The sequence below is a fragment of the Perca flavescens genome, chromosome 12, assembly GCF_004354835.1.
Source record: "Perca flavescens isolate YP-PL-M2 chromosome 12, PFLA_1.0, whole genome shotgun sequence".
In the NCBI taxonomy this organism is placed as follows: Eukaryota; Metazoa; Chordata; class Actinopteri; order Perciformes; family Percidae; genus Perca; species Perca flavescens.
Window position 1 is genome coordinate 26,730,878 of NC_041342.1, and position 18,021 is coordinate 26,748,898.

General features: G+C 40.2%; 1 protein-coding gene across 1 annotated transcript in view; it reads left to right on the forward strand.

The window, feature by feature from the left end:
- The window catches only part of pappa2 (pappalysin 2), a 98,474-nt gene that overhangs the window by 43,393 nt on the left and 37,060 nt on the right, over positions 1 to 18,021 (forward strand). The window contains exons 11-17 of the mRNA XM_028593758.1: positions 1,084 to 1,266; positions 2,386 to 2,689; positions 5,733 to 5,861; positions 5,986 to 6,071; positions 12,132 to 12,328; positions 15,327 to 15,440; positions 17,769 to 17,904. Coding sequence (XP_028449559.1) covers positions 1,084 to 1,266; positions 2,386 to 2,689; positions 5,733 to 5,861; positions 5,986 to 6,071; positions 12,132 to 12,328; positions 15,327 to 15,440; positions 17,769 to 17,904 — 1,149 coding nt within the window. The remainder of the gene's footprint in view (positions 1 to 1,083; positions 1,267 to 2,385; positions 2,690 to 5,732; positions 5,862 to 5,985; positions 6,072 to 12,131; positions 12,329 to 15,326; positions 15,441 to 17,768; positions 17,905 to 18,021) is intronic.

An 18,021-nucleotide genomic window follows, 5' to 3' on the forward strand; every position in this document is an offset into this window, starting at 1 on the left:
TGGTGTAATGGTGGTTACTGCTGCGTAGGTCATATTTTAAGTAAGAGGGCATGATGCTTTTTTTCTCAACTGGAAAAGTCTGCTCTCTCTTGTTACTAATGAGAACGAGTTAGCTGTTAAAAGTAATACTGATAAATGTGTTAAATTGGCTACTACTACACAGAAGTGGATAATACATGTTGAGGACAAGGCAGGACACCACAGAAATAAGTAAACCTATTCCTACTGGGGTATTATTTATTAAGACTAAAAACTCAACTAATCTGCTTCATTAGGACTGTGGGGGTGTGTTTGATCAGATTTGATTGGCAGTGGCATCTCCCTGGCAACATAAGGAAAACATCCTCCAACTTTGATCATATTCAAATATTGCTACATTTTGTTAGGCACACAGAAATACATGTCATCACTTTTATTTCCCCAACTGAGCCTCGTTACTTCATACCAGCGAGAACAGCACTGGCAAAAATAAAATACAGAAATGTCTGAATTGAAATGACCAAAATTGTCCTAATTTTGGCTGAAGGTTTTGTATTCATGTAGAATCCCCTCCTTTATAGTAATGAACTGATAGAGAAAATTGTTTCAGTGCCTTAAATAGTTGAAAGTAATACCAGCCATGCGATATGTGATAAATGGAAGATCAAATAATTGGCAATTCAATCATGAATGAGTCACTGTCCACCAAATCTGATACACAGGTTAAAGTTAGACTGCAACACACACAGCATGTGTGTGTGTGTGTGTGTGTGTGTGTTTTAATAGGAAATGGAGATCCCCCCCCCCCCAGTAAAATCATTTTCCTGAATCTTTATTCAGTGAAAGCGACTCATGCCCTGTTAAAAATTTTAACCAGTTTTGCCAGTAACACAGTTATTCAGACTCATGCCTTAGCCTTTACAGTGCAACTACAGTCCTTTACTGCTGGGCAAAGAGCAGCTCCACTTGAGAGAACAGTTATTAAAATGGGAGAGGATGTTACTCACATATTCTAAATAATTTTTATTGTCATGTGTGTTCTTGACTTTATGGACCTGACAGAAATACCATTGTGTGTGTCTGTGTGATGTCATTGAACCCCAGGCCCCCCTGATGTGGAGCAGCCCTGTGATCCCAGCCTCCAGGCCTGGAGTCCTGAGCTCAGCCTTTATGACACTAATGTGACCTCGCCATGTCCCGACACAGAGGGCTGCACCCTCACACTAAGGTTCCTCCACCCTATGGTTCCACACGCACTTACCCTCTGGGTCACCTACATCTCTTTAAGTAAGTGCACCTCTTTTTGATTGCACTACTTTTACTTTCTACTTTTACTTTTTTATTATTTGTCAATCAATCCACATGGTAAACTGGCAGATGAAATGTATCTTTTGCAAATACTTTTTATGCACACATGCAATTCAGGGGGTATTGCAGGTTCAACCATTGTATAGCACCCCTGGAACAGTTTGGGGGGTTCGGTCCATGCTCAAGGGTACCTCGGCAGTGCCCAGGAGGCCAACTGGCACCTCTCCATACATGGTCCGTAAGGGGACTTGGACCGACAGTGCTCCTGTTCGAAAGCCAAGTCCCCTACAGATTGAGCCACAGCCACCCCTAAATGCTATGGGCCTTAGAAAGAACAGCATGACTGTGAAAAAGCAGTAGTGTGCGGTTTGGAAATGCAAAAATAAGTGTTGGTTGCTGTGAAACCCTGGGAGACTGGAAACAATGAGGGTTATTAAGCAACGTAAACACAGCAAGTGCCGTAAAAAAGAGGTTTACAAATTTTAAGCATTGTTATTGGATGTTGCTTATAGCAAATATGATCCTTGGGACTCATACAAAGTCCTAAAACTTTAAAGGTTTTATATACGACTTTAAGAACCAGTAGACGTTGCACTTGAGCACCAGCATCTCAGACCAAAACAGACAGGCGCTTCGGCCACACCTCCCCTCTCCCTTCGCAAGAAGAAAAGCCAGCTCAGAGTCATGTTGGAGCCCTTTAGCAGCTCATAGGGCTCTCCATCTCAAAAACGCCCGATCAATGTTGACTCTGATCTTATCTCTCTAATTTCCAAAGGCTTTTTTAGCCAAATAATGTGTTTTCTTCGGTGGAGGAAAATCTGGAAGGTCTTCTTTAGCCGAATGCCTCAAACTGCACTCGCTTGGTCACTCTCTTTATAAATGTGAGGGGCAACTGTGCTAATCAGAATGATTTCAAGGCAGTTGCTCATGAGAAATGCTAGAAAACCAGTCACGTACCATTGAACATGAATGTGTAAAATTCTAGTCTCCAGATATAACCCTTACTCTGTTCAGTGTAAAACTGTGTACAGTGTAAAATTGAAGTTCAAAATTACAGAAATAACAGCTGACATATCTGTCTGTATTTCCTTGTTACAGAAAACCCAGCCATAGCCAACATCGAGCTGATAACAGACACGGGGAAAAGCATTAACCTCGGACCCCAGCACGTCTTCTGCGACATGCCCCTGACCTTGCGCCTCGACACCCACAACACTGCCATCACCGCCATAAAACTCTGTACCTTCGATGAGAAGATGGAGATAGACGCTGCCATGTTGTCTTCAGGCCCCGGCAGCCCTCTGTGCACCGGCTGCCAACCTCTGCTGTACAGGATTCAGCGGCAGCCGCCCTTCACCAGCAAATCCCCCTCACCTCAGACCCAGCAGACATTCACTGACAGGTAGATGCTGAATGTTGTATTTGTAGAGGCAAACTCATTAATTTATTTTCTTTTACTTCAGTTAAGTTTTAGGAAAGATCCCCACGGTCATGTTTTCAGTGTTATTTTGTAATAAAAGATAATTTCTTTGATTTACTCTCAGCCCTCTAGTACACTAAACACATTACAGTAGCGACCCCAGCTTGAGAATAAGCCCCAAACAGGTAGAGGTAATCGCAATATGTAATGGGAATTGAAAGGTGTGTTGTTTTTCTGTCCAAACCACCCTAAAATACCCGGGATTGCCCCTGAGGCAAGTTCCCGAGTCTGGTTTTCTCTCAGGTGTAGATGAATATTTATAACATGGCGGCTGTGCCAACTACTAAAACTGGGTACACAACACACAAACGCACGTAGACGCACACATACTGCCTTGTCAGACATCAGCAGCCACAGAGGAAAATAAGACTGAGGGTAAAAAGAGTTTTTAAGCATGGGGAGTTTAAATTCCACAGAATACCTCTGTGTCTGTGTCCTCAGATCTACTAATCCAAAGTTATCTGTCTCTCAAAAGTGTCTGGTTCTGTTTGAAAAGCTCAGAAGGCAAATGTTTCCAACATGGGGATGCCGAACTGTGGCTACTGATCCAAATCTGTTTCAACAAGCATATACTCAATCAAAAGCATGAGAAGGTTTCGGGGCTGAGTTGAATAACATTGTACACTGTCCTGTCTCGTATTGTGGCGTATTGAAATGTTTACCAGAATCCAAATTTAAAACCATAAGCCTTCTTTATCTTACCAAATAGCTGCCAGGATATGACAGTTGTGTCATATTATTGCAGAACATTTTGGGTTTCTGAGAAGCTGTTGCTATTTTACAGAGCAGGGTGGATGTTAGGTGGACACGGCTTCAAAAACAGTTTATTTTTCAGGGAGCACGTCTTGTATGTTACACAAGCTGTGTCTAAGTGCAAAAAGATGTAAGAACCAGTGGGAATTGAGTTATGTGGGACTGAGGAGGACAGAGAGGGGTTGATGTGAGGAGAAGAGAGTGTTTGAGAGCAATGAGTTTGGAAAAGAAGGGAGAGGGAGAAAGGGAGGGCAGGATAACAGAGAGAGGATGAAAAAGAAGAGACGGGGTGAGACAAAGGAAATTGGAAAAGATATGGATAATTGTTGAGGGACACAAAAGTGGAAGATACTGGAGGAGAGGTAAGGAGAACAGCACATCAGAGGTTAGGAAACGTAAGCAGAGGCATATCTTTTTTAGAATATAAACAAAATGTGAGCAGTAGAGGCCATGAACACCAGTGACTGCTTGGATCTGATCCTTTGCCGTTTCCTCCGGAACCCGCGCCATGCCACCCGCACAGGCACAGGCTGACGCAGAGAGGGAAAGGTGGGTAAAGAGGACTAGAAGAACTGTTCAATTAATCAAAATACTTTAAAATGTTTCGACTTCATCAGGTATTCTGTCTCTAATAATGAAGTTTGTTGTATGAATAAAACAACACAAAAGCTGAGCAAACAAACAATCAGAACTAGTTCATTAGACCTGTTGTCCTAACCCTAACCTGTTGGAAATGAAAAAATGTTTATAGTTGTTTAGAGCCGCCACACTGGAGGCGGTGTGAAACACCTGCGTCGAAGTCTGTCCCTGTTGATATGTTTCCCCTTACCTTACCTGAACCTTACCTAACCTAACCTTACCTTACCTTACCTTACCTGAACCTAACTTTACCTTACCTGAACCTAACCGTACCTTACCTCAACCTAACCTAACCTTACCTTACCTGAACCTAACTTTATTCCTAACCCCAACAGCAGAGGCAACGGTCATTCGTACAGGAGGGAAACACTATCTGAATGGGGAACACACGGCCATAGGGAGTGGGGGGAGATGCAATATTGTTTGAATGTTGGGATAATGGTGCACATTTTGTCTCTCCTGTAAGACATTCATAGTGTTGAACTTGCTTGTTCACATGAAAAGGCCCACAAATATTTGTATAAAGAATGAAAAAAAATGTAGCTACAAACCCTGGCTTCTTTTCACCTTCGCACAGCCGGCCAATCACAGCTTGAAGTGGGTGTGAATGTCAGATTGTTAGTTTCAGAAAGTTATAAACTAAATTGTTTAAGGATTTTTTTTAATACTGCTGAGTAGTATAAGAGGGAATCAGGCATGTAGGAAAGAAGTGCAGAATGCAACAAGAGAAAGGAAAAAAGATGATCTAAACCTCACCAAATTTGTCATGCAGAGCCCAATGAGGGCAGAGAGGGAGAAAGCTGTGGCAGAACATTGGAGGATATATCCAAATAAGGATTCAGTATAGATACATAGGGAGGGAGGGAGTTTTTTTAAATTCTTAATTTCCTTCGCTGATTCATAATTAATAAAGGAAATGTGTAGAGTCTGGAGAAACTGGACAGTACTGAGAGATCTGTGTTCTCCTAGTTACCTTTTGCACATTAGATCTATGCTTGGAAAACAAGGAGGAGGCTCTTTTTATAGACACAGCCCACCAAAACAGATCAATAGTCCCGACACTGGAGCCAAGGTATCGTTACACACACATCCTGCTGTAGGGCTTTAAGGTCATGGGATACTGCAAGGTTATCGATAGAAGCAATAAGTTCCACTTTTGTTGCGGCGATCCCATGAGCCATTGTTTGCAGAATCCACCAGGATTAATGCAAAATTGATTTGTTGAGGGGACATACTGCAAACACAATGTTTCCTCTCTACATGGCACAAAGTAAGCAATGATGCAAGAGAATTAAGTCATTATACATTACACTGGCACCAATAACCACAATACAGTAATTCTTTCTTATTTTGTCAAGTATTGAATGAGTCATTGGTATCAATCAACAAGCCTGTAAAGATTATATGATCAGTTTGTACCACAGAGCAGTAAAAACCTGCTTACTACTCCTCATAAGAACATAACAAAGTTTGGACTTCTATTTAATACTTCTATTCTGCCAATTATTATTATTTCTTTCTTTTTTTTTTCAATTTGAAGCAATCACAAAATCATTTCTCCTCTCCTCTCCAGCTCTGTAAGGCAGGGAGACAAGTACCAGTACACAATCCAAGTGGAAGCAGACGGTCTCCTCAGCGACCCCTCCTCACCTCTCCTTTACACACATGGGCAGTCCTACTGTGGAGATGGCCTCATACAGGGGTCTGTGCACTTTAGTGGATATTTTAACATGACTAATTACACGTTGAAAATGTAGATGGCATAAGAAATGAAGGTGAAGGTGATGATGATGATGATGAGGATGATGATTGTTCTCTCTCTGTAGGACAGAAGAGTGTGACGACAGTAATCTGTTGGATGGCGATGGCTGCTCTAAGAAATGCCACAAGGAGATGGGCTTCAAATGTAATGGTGAGTGAGTCCCATTCACTCCACTGCAGAAAGAAACATGTCTCTGGTCTATCTTGGGTTCACACACACACACACACACACACACACACACACACACACACACACACACACACACACACACACAACATTTAAAACCAAAAGCATGTTAAGCAACACATTTGTTTTTATTGTCATACATCAAACCCACCATCTCTGCCCTCTCTTACATAGGAAACATGAACACCATATACTGTAAACTTGTAGTGTTAAAGAGCAGAAATATTTCATTTGTGTATGCAGCACTAATAAGAAAAGAAGAAAAATCAAGCCAATCAAATTTACAACACATAAAAGCTTCTGGCTTGAACTAATTCCACAAACTATTCATGGAGCATCACCGCAACATAAGAGAAAACAGATGAGCCGAAGGGTAAAAAGTAAGTTTTTGCTTTGCTAAATCACAAGTCTTGTTTAGAAATCTGAATTATTTTGACATCAGGCTGGCAGAAAAACACTAGAAAAACACTTTTCAGCAGTAACTGTTCAGTCTTGGTCTTTATATGATTTCAAGCAATGTATACAGGCTTGGGAATATTGATAAATGAAGTGTATTGATTTGTATCAAAGATCATATTGTGGTTTTGGATTAGACACTCGCGAGAATTAGCTGACAGTCGTGTTTGAGACACTGTTGCCATTTTTTATTTAGTTTGATATGTTTTATCGAAAGTAATACGTTTTTCATTATCAAATCTGCAACAGTCAGCCAGCTCTCCCCAGTGAGAGAGATCATAACCAGCTGTGAAGCCTTTGCTTCTTTTGCTTCTTGTTGACCCCATAGTTCTAGTAAGTGATTGGAGGCTACCTTGTAGTTCTGACCGCCAGAATCAAATCATTCAGGGGGGGAGGGGGTAATTATTTCTGTTTTTTCTTGACAAGAAGCTTAGAATTAGGAAATGCAACTGTGGTTTGGTGAGGTTTGGGCAAGAATGCATGATTTGTTCTTAGAATTAACAACCAAAGATTTATGGTATGACATGACACATTAAGAAAGAGTTGATTTGTGGTGCAGTGAGTCATGTGGCTGCCAGAAAACATCTTGGTGGGTGTTCAAGATGTTACTGAAAACAGATTCACCTGTTGAGGCTCTTAAAGTCTGACCCACAGGTTCTATTTTATGTTATGTTTTTGTTCTAGGTCTACATTTTTCAGTCCAATCTGTATCCAAATGAACATAAATTGGCATATACAGTATTATTAATAAGGGATCATTTCTGACACCAGTTTGGGGATTGTCTAAGTTTGTAATGACAGAATCACTGCCATCACTGTACTGATCTACAGACCATCCTGGTGTAAATTCTTTGCAAAATTCCATGTACAGTTTTCACCTATGAGACCAGAGCCAAATGTTGCTCTTTCAACCCTGGGCCAGGTGGTTAAAAAGGCAGTAAAAAGTACCAAAAATATGCAGCGTAACATGGCAAAAGACAAACAAAGAAGCCACAGTGCCCCCATCTTTTCGATTCCACCACAGGACAACAATACCTTGTGTCTGCACCCTCGCCTAGTCTGAAGCATGCACACAGGCCACAACAGAAGCCTCACAACACAACAGAGAGGGGAGTTTACCCAAAACACTCCATTGTAAGCAGAAGGTTGAAGACTGCCTCTGTCAAACATGTGTTTTTTGACCTTGACATACAAAAAGTGCAATGTGTTAAAGTAAAGCCAGACAGAGGGCATCGAGAACACGAACATCATGCATAATTTAATTGTCATAACTAGAAGGGCACTTGGATAGCGCAGACCTCCGTCAAGGCCATGCCCTATCTCGCAATGTTAAAGGACAATTCCAGCGCAAAATGAACCTTGGGATTAATAACAGATGGGTACCGAGTCGACCGTTCTCTGGGACATGTTTTCATGCTAATTGAATGTGACCAGTTTAAGCGCAATTAGCTTATAACGCTAGTCGTCGGGGCACGCAAAAGTAAAAAGAAATCTCTTTTTCTATACCACTAACAAGACTCAAAATAGTTCCACACTTCCACGGTAGTATAATGAGGGTCCCTACATGGAAACTGCAGCATTGTACAGACAGTTTATTACAAAGAAAGTTTATAAAGACAGTACCGTTTGGTATGCAAGCAGGCGCCGTCTTGGGAAAACAGTCATGACCAGTCGAACGACGAACGCTGTGTAACCAGTAACCAGTAACATAGCTCCAGCATGGCGTTCGTCGTTCGACTGCTCATGACTGCATGAAAACATATCCCAGAGAACGGTCGACTCTGTACCCATGTGTTATTAACCCCTAGGTTAATTTTTGTACCGGAATTGTCCTTTAACGAAAGTGAAAAAAACCTTTGTGTATCCATCCCTTGATTTGGATCCGCTCCAATATTTGGGGAAATTATGGGTTCTTCCTTGGCCCATGCTACACTCGTCCACTAAGTTTCATGGAAATTGGGCGAGAAGTTTTTCTGTCATCGAAAACCTAAACTCCCTTGGCAGAGGTAATTAGCTGTTTACTCATGTATACTTGGTTACACACACTTACATTATTCTCTGACACTGAATAGTGTCTTATATAGTGACGCCTCTCCTAATAATCCATAATTCAAATCGCAGGCCTGTCATGTCTGATGTGTCTCTGTTTCTCATTGAAAGACTTGAGAGCAGGCATTAGCCACAATGACACGAGAAATCAGCTTTACTGTTACTGTGGTATGTGGTGGTCCTCCACAGCCTTAAAAATCCCCCTCTGTGCAACGGAATGTTGGCCCCAAATGCTCCTCAGTCATCAGAAGCTAACTCGAATAAGTATGGCTTTTCTAATAACCAACCTTTTGGCGATTTCATAAATATTTTATAATATCGCTAAGAAGATGTGACAGGTGAGCTGAGATATAGACAGGATGTTAGTTGCTTCCTTTTTAGGCCATGTATTATTTCCACTAGCAGTTGGATGGTAGCTATTCATGTGTTGTGTAATGCTTTTGTGTTACGAGAGCCTGTTACAGGGCAAAAATTTCCATCATCCAGTCAATTTATTTGTCAGGGGGAAACAAGCAAAGCCCCCGTCTCCCACCAGGGCTAGCCATGTCGTGACTGAAGCTATTACATCTCGTTTTACAATAAAATACATCATGACTAGGAAGGAAAACAATTTGGCAAAAACAGGTTTTTACAAATTGCAACACTTAAAACCAATTATTCAGTTATACTTCTTAGTCATAGACAGACTATTTGTTTGGGTTTTCTTGCCACATTTGCTTGACCCAGTTAACTCTAACTATGCCAAATTGTTTCACTCTTGCTTTGTTGTGTTTATAGAGTTTACTAAAGTTCTGCAGTAATCACACCAACTACTTTTATAGTGATCTCGTCACAGACAAGCCATGGACAAGTTGTTAAATAAGTTTTATTTTTATAGGTTTTATGATTTATTTTGTAACTGATTAAATAAAGATTAAATTGCACAATATGATTACAGCATGCAGATCTTAAATAAAAAACAGATGGTCTTAATAGTTAAGTCAAAGATTGTCAAGTCGTCCTCTTTTGTGAATACACAGACTTGGAATTTAAAAAAAGAGATAATTATTTTCACAGGTGCTTTCAAAGCAGGAGTGGGGTGTTTGGTGTGTTCACTTAGAATAGTATTTCCAAATGAACTCAGGGTGAAAATAGTCATGTCGTGTAGGCATAATTTGCCTTCTATCAGGAACATGTTTCTGTCGACTAATTGAAGCCAATTTTGAAGCACTTACTCTCTGACACAGCATTGTCTAACTTCTGCCACTGTCCAGACGTTAATGAGGCCAGACTTCTGAAGTGTCTGGATTTTTCCCCGTCCTTTTTATAAATGGCTGCCGCATTACAAGCGGTTGTTCAGCTCATGCTGTCCACTCTTTTTGTGATACACAGCTGTAGCACATTATGCTAGTAACCTTACTTTATTGCACATATATTCATTGCTCATAGCTTATGTGCAACTGTGTTATGGGTCAAGTTCAATAGCGTTTGTTTTTCTCCTGCTATAATTCAAATATCATCAATTACATCCTTAGGCTACTAAAGTCTAAAATTCCTCAGAAAAACTACAGGACGTGCTGGTTAAGGAGAAGCACATTCCGTTAACCTTTTTCTTTTTACCTTTTACCAAAATCAGCATCTTACAGCTTTTTAATGGCACTACAATCAAGAATCAGACTAAGAATCTTGCTGCTAGATAACTTAAAACAAAGTAAAGCCGAAAGTATGTTGAAGTTCATTCAAAACCTTTTGTTTTACCTTTGGCTGTACGTTCACTTCCCAATTCCAATGTATTGTGCACTAAGCGCATCATTCTGCACGGCTTTCTCACTCTTAAAATAGCAAAAACAAAAGTTTATTTCGCACGTACGAAATAATATCTCCTAATTAGGAGTTAACTTTAAGAAATTATCTCCTAGGTAGGAGAAACAATCTCCTTATTAGGAGATTACGTGTTATTATGGATCCCACGTAACTTCTAGGCTAGTCCCGCCCTACGAAGCAGCCCGATTGGTTGGGGTTAGGCATTGACCTCCAGTGGTTAAGGTTAGGATAGCCGATTGGTCAGGAGATAGGACCTGAAAAAATTGGGTTACGTTACCTAGCGTAAGCATGGATGCCTGGCCAATGGTAGTGTGTGAATGCTATTGAAGGGTGCCTCGAAGTTGTGTGGGTTCCATAACGCAAAGATGACATCTCTTACGTAGGAGATACTATCTCTTAGGTAGGAGATAGTAGCTCTTAAGTATGATATAGTATCTCCTAGTAGGAAATAAATGTAGGTTTAGGCCAACAATGCCTGCAATTGTTTTTCAACCTTGCTTTCCAGGGCTTCCATAGTCCATTAGATTAGTTTTTTTTAAACAATGTATTTATTGATTTTCAACAATGGTAAGACAAATCGACAGAATCCAAGACATTATTAAAAAACATAATTGACAAACATTACTGTGGGGAAAGAGCTAAATAAATAACATACACAGCTGAAAAGTAAAATAAATAAATACAATTAAGAAAAGGGATATTCTCCTTCCTGTTTATATACCCAACCTTTCATCCTTTTCATCACTTAAATGTTCCTACTTTCCTCATTCCTTGTAGCTTTTGTATCAATTGGATATATGCCTAGCATGAACAATTTAGGATGTAGAGGTAATTTTATGTCCAGAATATTATATATTGCATGTGATACCTCCCTCCAAAACTTTGTAATCTCTTTGCACTCCCACATACAGTAAGACTATGTTTATCTTTCTTGTTCACACTTAATGGAAGTGTCTGGGATATTATCATTACATTTGTGTAGATTGACTGTAGTTATATTTGTGCGCATTAGCCAATTGAATTGTAATAGCCGTAAACTTGTATTTACCGTTTGAGTATGGGCCTCTAAGCACACAATGCTGATGAAGTGTTATTACTCTGGTGCTACTTTCCATCCCCATGGATAGGAATTTATTGACGTTGTGTTATTTCACCTGGCTTAATGTTATTACATGTTTGAGAGCTGATAAAAGTGGAGTTGATTAAAAAAAACTAAATTCTAAATTTATTAGCAGACACAATACTAGTTTGCTAATACCTTCTTGTCTGTATTTGTTTTGTACTAGACTTCGAAGAACTATATTGCTCTGACAGTGTTTTGTTATTACTTGGTGACTTATAGATAACCATGGCCCATTGAGGTGCCTTTGGGATTAAACTAACTGGCCAAGCCACATATTAGGTTAACTTACTGCCTATTAACATTACAACATTATTGTGATCTTCAATAATTGATTGAAGTCAAAGTTCATTTTTTTACCATAATTTACAGTCTGTTGACAGCACGAGAGTCAGATATGGTTGAGTTGACGTGACTAACATTAAAAGTGGCCAATGAAAATACGAAATAGATTTGCTCAGATTTGGTTCACTGACAAATGGATTTGGATGGGAGTCAAACAGTTGGGGATGAGTGTATACCCTGCCAGATTAGGAAACCAGGCTATATATCCTTTCATAAATCCTCCTGTCTCATTTTCCTCTCCATCTCTCAAGGTGAACCTAGTCAGTGTTATGTTTTTGACGGAGACGGCGTGTGTGAGGAGTTTGAGCGGGGCTCCAGCGTTCAGGACTGTGGTTACTTCACACCTTTGGGCTACACAGACCAGTGGGCATCCATCGCCACTGCTTCTCACCAGGACCCCAACCACTGTCCCGCCCATGGTGCCACTGGGGAGCCATCGCTTACCAAGGTATGAAGTATGAACCACAGAGCACATAAAAGAATTCCAGATGACAATAAACTCCCTGTGGATGCCATTGTGGAAATCCTCAACTCGGAGGCAACAATGTTAGCAGCAGCTGGCTGCATTTCTAAACAATTTAAAAGATGTATTCATCTCTGTACTATTTGGTCTGGGTAGGACAGTAGGCTTGAACTTTTGGCCACAGTCTGGCACAATTTATTAAAGCTCCTGCTCGCGGCCGACAGCAAATCTTGACCAACCAGCTAAATCCTCATAGAAGGTAATATCCAGAACATGAAGGAGATGGACCATTAAAAAGTTCTCACTTTATTTTCTACCAACACAGCAAGTTACTTCACATTGATAATGGTGCACTTGTTTGTCCATGACTATATCTAACTAAAATGGAAGGAGTCTGTCTGTCCTTCAATTTTCTTGACACCTGTTCATCTGACCAATTTCACACATGGCGGGTGTATTGTTGCTGAGCACCCAAGGACATGCAGTGTCAAGTGAGCTCTTGAAATCTACCGAGCATATTCCTCAGCTAACTTTCAGGGCCCTATTTTAACGATCTAAGCGTACGGCGTGAAGTGCATGGCGCAGGTGCGTTTAGGACGCGTCCAAATCCACTTTTGATAGTTTGACGGCGGAAAAAAGGGTCTGTGCGCCGGGTGCATGGTTCAAAAGGGTTGTCCTTAGTGTCTTCAACAAATTCATAGGTGTGTTTTGGGCCTAACATGCAATAAACCAATCAGTGTCATCTCCCATTCTCTTTAAAAGCCAGGCGCATTTGTACCTTGGCGCATTGCTTTTATGATGGCGGATTTGCACCGTAATATTTTTATATAAAATCTTTTGCATGTTTGTGTGCTGCTGCGCTTCCTTGTGTGTGTGTAACAAGCAAAGTGTGCGCGCGTTGTGCATAAGCCTAGGCGCATTTTATTAATGCGCTGTTAAAATAACAATGAAATGCTGCGCTATTGACTTTAGACCAGGTTTTTGTTGGTCAATACCGCAATCACTTCCCGCTGCCTCAAGATAGCAATACGCCAAGAATTCACCTGAACGCACCTCCCTGTAAGACCAGCACGCCCATGGGCGCAGGTGCATTTGCTATTTAAATGACATGGGCGCTGGGCGGTCTTAAAATAGAAAAGACACTTGCGTCGGGCTTTGCGCCACGCCGGGTGCAAGATAGGCCCTCAGTGTTCAGTCCCCCCCCCTCTCTTTCTTTCTCTCTCTAACCTTTAAAAAAAATAAAAAAATATTAGCGAGTCAAGAGCCTTCCCATTAGAGAAGAGCCTTGTTCTTGCACATTCAAGACAAATAAATGTTAAAAAAAAAATAAAAATCTAAAATTATTTCTTTAGCTAAGCAGCGACTAGCAAGGACAGGCCTGAAAAGGAAGGGCTTGGCAAATAACTTTGGAGGACATTTTGGCAAAACTTTGTATGACAGCACAGCAACTTTGAATACTTTGCACAGCTCCCTCATTCTTTTTACAATTTAAGTACAAAATACATCAATCATATTCCAACACTGACATCTCCTCTAAAATTTCTACAATCACACAAAACCCCTTAGATCCATCATCGCTTCCAAATGATGTCACAGTTTTAGAAATGTGTTCTTCTCATCTGGACAAAAAACATGATTTAAGCCACTTTTATCAAGGGAGGATTGTTGTTGTCAGACACACTGGTTCCAGCATGTCAGAACTGGCAAACCTCCCAGGATTTTTAAATGCTACAGTGTCCGTATGAGGAAAGGTGGAATAAACAAAACAAATCATAGTGTCATGAATAGTCAGCATGGCCTGCATCAAATGCTTCACTGTCAGAAGAGAATGTGGGCTCTTCTCAAGGCACAAATAGTCTAATAGAAATTATGAAATAAGACCTGCAATTCAGATTTTATGAACCTTCCATTGTTCAACCATAACAAGGTCTAATGGGAAAAACAGGTTTTACAGTTAGAGGTTTCACGGTATACTGTATATGTATAAATTGTATTGACGATAAGCGTGATATTTAAAAATGTAATCTTAATATGTTACAAATACACGTTAAAATTGTGTAAACAATCCACCGCCGTTCTCGCTTTGCTTCCCTCCCGCAACGCCTCACACATGGGATTTTTTTGTTTATCAGTTCATCCGGTTCAGGTTGACTTTTTACTATCGGGAGACGTCGTATACGACATCAATGTACTCTATTTACTATTTTAAGAACATCTCCAGAAGGCTTTAAATTGCCTATTTTGTTACTACTGTAGCTTTCCAACAAGGGCTCCACTGCAATCGTATTCCTGTCCGAGGCTTTGTAATCCAGCATGGAACAGCAGTGCTTTTTAGAGACTTTATAAAACCAATAAATCCAACAATGAATGTTTTTAGTGGTTATTTATCCATTTGTCCGTATTGAAAGGAGTTGTTGATGTAGTAGATAACTGTTAGCTGAAGCCTTACGGAGGGCAAGATATATCCCATGATACATAAAGTCAAGTCTGTGGATGAATCAGAGGCTGTGTTTCTGACTAGGCATGTGTGCATGTAGGCAAAAGTGCTGATCTCAGAGGCCACGCGCAATATAATAACATGACATTGACCCCATCCTAGTATCAGTAGATCTGTGCTGTTTGGGCAGCAACCGGAATAATAAGAGGAATAGTGTGAGGGTAATTAATGTGTAGATTATCCTTTGCTTAACAAACTTAAAGATGAATTCTGATAGCATTGTGTCTTTTTTCAAATGTTCTATAGATATCGCAATAATATCGTTATTGTGTATTATTTTGGCCACGATAATCGTGTAGTGAAAATCTGATATTGTGACAGCCCTACATTAAGTACTTGTCACATTAAAAGGTCAGATAAGGACAGGTTACCTTTCGGAAAGTAAAACAAGATCAGTTAAAATTACATTTAATATGGAAGCAAAACAAGATTATCTATATTTATTTATTATATAGGCATTGTGTACTTCTCTTGTTCTGTGTGAAGCTCTGCAGGTACCAGCACCTGGAGGTGAGCGAAAAACTGCCCACAGATGCCTGGTTCCCTTGCACAGCCCAGGCCGACACAAATAATGACCTGGAACATTCATTTTGGCTGAAGGTACGCGCGCGCGTGTGCGCGTGTGTGTGTGCGCGTGTGTGTGTGTGTGTGTGTGTGTGTGTGTGTGTGTGTGTGTGTGTGTGTGTGTGTGTGTGTGTGTGTGTTTGCACATACTGTATTTGTTTTCCCCGCCACTAAATGGCTGTGGGTGGCTTCTCTGTCTTCAACAGTTTCCAATACTTTTTAAAGTGGGGTTGAAGGGCCTCTTACACAGTCTGCTGCCTTAAACCTCCACACACGCACACATTCCTCAAGTTCAAGTGCATTTTTTTTAACTTTAATTACTCATTTTTCAGGACAACTGTGAATTATGGGTGCTAATGATCTGTAGATGATTACCAAATCATGACTAACCCTCTACTTATTCTTTATTTACTTTTGAGCATTTTGTGATATTTCAAAATCATTCAATAATGACCATTACCAGTTGACTAATAGGGGAAGATTAAGTGTTATATAATTAACTCATCATTCATAATTAAATGCTTAAAAGGTTCATGAGTTATTAAAATTCTGGCATCTGAAGGAATAATAGTAATTTTGTAGTAAAAATATCATTATAAATACATAAATTTTAATTTATGACGGCCCCAAAAATGCAGAGCAACAAATAACTGAATTACCTACGATGTTCTACTCATTCAAAATGATTCTCCAGCATTACATATCATTAACTAATTGTTTATTTGTGAATTAAAAGTAACGTTTAGAATGAAGGACAATTGATGTTGGCAGAGAATAACAATAGCTGCTGCTGCTAAGATGATTCCAATGCCTATTTGCCCTGCTTATCTATGCAGCTCCAATATTCACTTGTGCTTCAGATGTCCTGGTTTGTGTAGTGTACTGTATTTGGACCTGACTTTTCATTCCAGACCTGTGTCTGGTTCTCATATTTAGTCATTTTGTGTTATTGACTCTTTCAACAATCAACCTTGCAGGTCCAGACTAAGCGTAGGCTAGCTGTTGATTTGAGTGATAGCTTCAAAACATTGTCCGTCATGCTCTAGATTTTAAGGTCCTTTACAGTCATGAGTCTGCCTCTTTCCTTCCTTGCACATATTCATTCATTTTTCTTTCTCTGTCATCATTTCCACTTCTTTGTTGAATGACTCATCTTTCCATCCCCTGCAACCTTTATCGACACCCTTTTTTATCAGGCACATCTCTGCAACCTCTCTGGAAGGCCGCCTACTCCTTAAAGACTCTTTCACCGTCTCAAAAGCCTCATGATAACACCCATATCTGCCAGCTCTCCCTGAAACACATCTTTTTCCGTTAAGTGCTCTTTCTATCTCTAAAAGGCCTCCCTCGCCTTACATATTAAATCTCACTTCATCTGAAAAGCATTCCTCAGCCATCCTATCATATCCATTTCTGCCAGCTCTCTAAAAGGCATCTGTCTCATTCAACAGTTCTAATTCTATCTTTGGAAGCCATTCATCATTATCTAAAAGTGATACTCCAAAATCCATTTTTTTGAGTATGAAACACTTCCAGTCTGTATGCTAAACAGGTGGCTGTGAAAAGTTGAAGCTCCATCATAGAGAACAGAGACCAGGGTCAACTTGGAATTGCGGCAGTTACATTGGATTTTTAGTTATAAAGCAATTACGTACCTGCCCTGCAGCATAATGCACAAGCATGTGCATTGGTTAGGACATGCTACAGAACCCATTCTGCTCTTCCTGTGGTCACTCAGACAGATCTACATTAGGCTTCTTTTTCTTTTTAAATCTTTTTTATTTGTGTGGAATTCCCTGTTTTCCTAATTTGTAATGCCCAATTCTTGTCACTGCTAACTTCTGGGGAGGACATGACATGTGCTACTACCGTGACAAATGACATTATCCAACGCTTTTCACCTGCCACAGGGAGCTTCACAAGAGCTTTACACAATCCTCTCAGTTCCACCGCTCACTGTGCAGGCGACTGGCAACCAGAAGAAGTCGCTAGTACAACGACAAGTACAAGCAGCAAGAACCCTAAGTTCCAATCAATGAACCACTGTGTTCATTGCCAAGCACAACCAAGCTGGGCCAGGAATCTAACCCTTCCTGAGGCTACCATAGTTTTCTCTATTTACTGTTTATCAACAATTTGATCACAAGATAGAAGTGTAATGCAAGAATTAAGACATTTTAACAAACATTTTAACCCCACATTGATGGGTGCACATGTGAATCAACAATGACCAACATACTATTCTCACAGTAGGACTTTTAGTTTCAGTTAGGACTTTCGGTAATGTTATTTCATAATATCATTATCTATATCTTTTTTGGTTTTCTTTCTTTGAAATTATTGCTGTTTTTTTTATTGATCCAGGTGGGATTTGTCCATCCTGGAGTGGCCGCCTCTGTGATGGTGTACCTGGCTTCAGATGGGTCGTGGTCTGGAGAGCAGTGTCGGAGGACAGCCACTATCCTTCTGTCTGATACTACTGGCAAGAACCACTCACTAGGTACTTTTTACTTGTATTGATTTGTAAGTATTTGATTGTTTTTAGAGTACGATAATGCTGTATGATAAAGACAAACCACAGAATGGACATCAAAGTAAAAACAAACAAAGAAGCTAA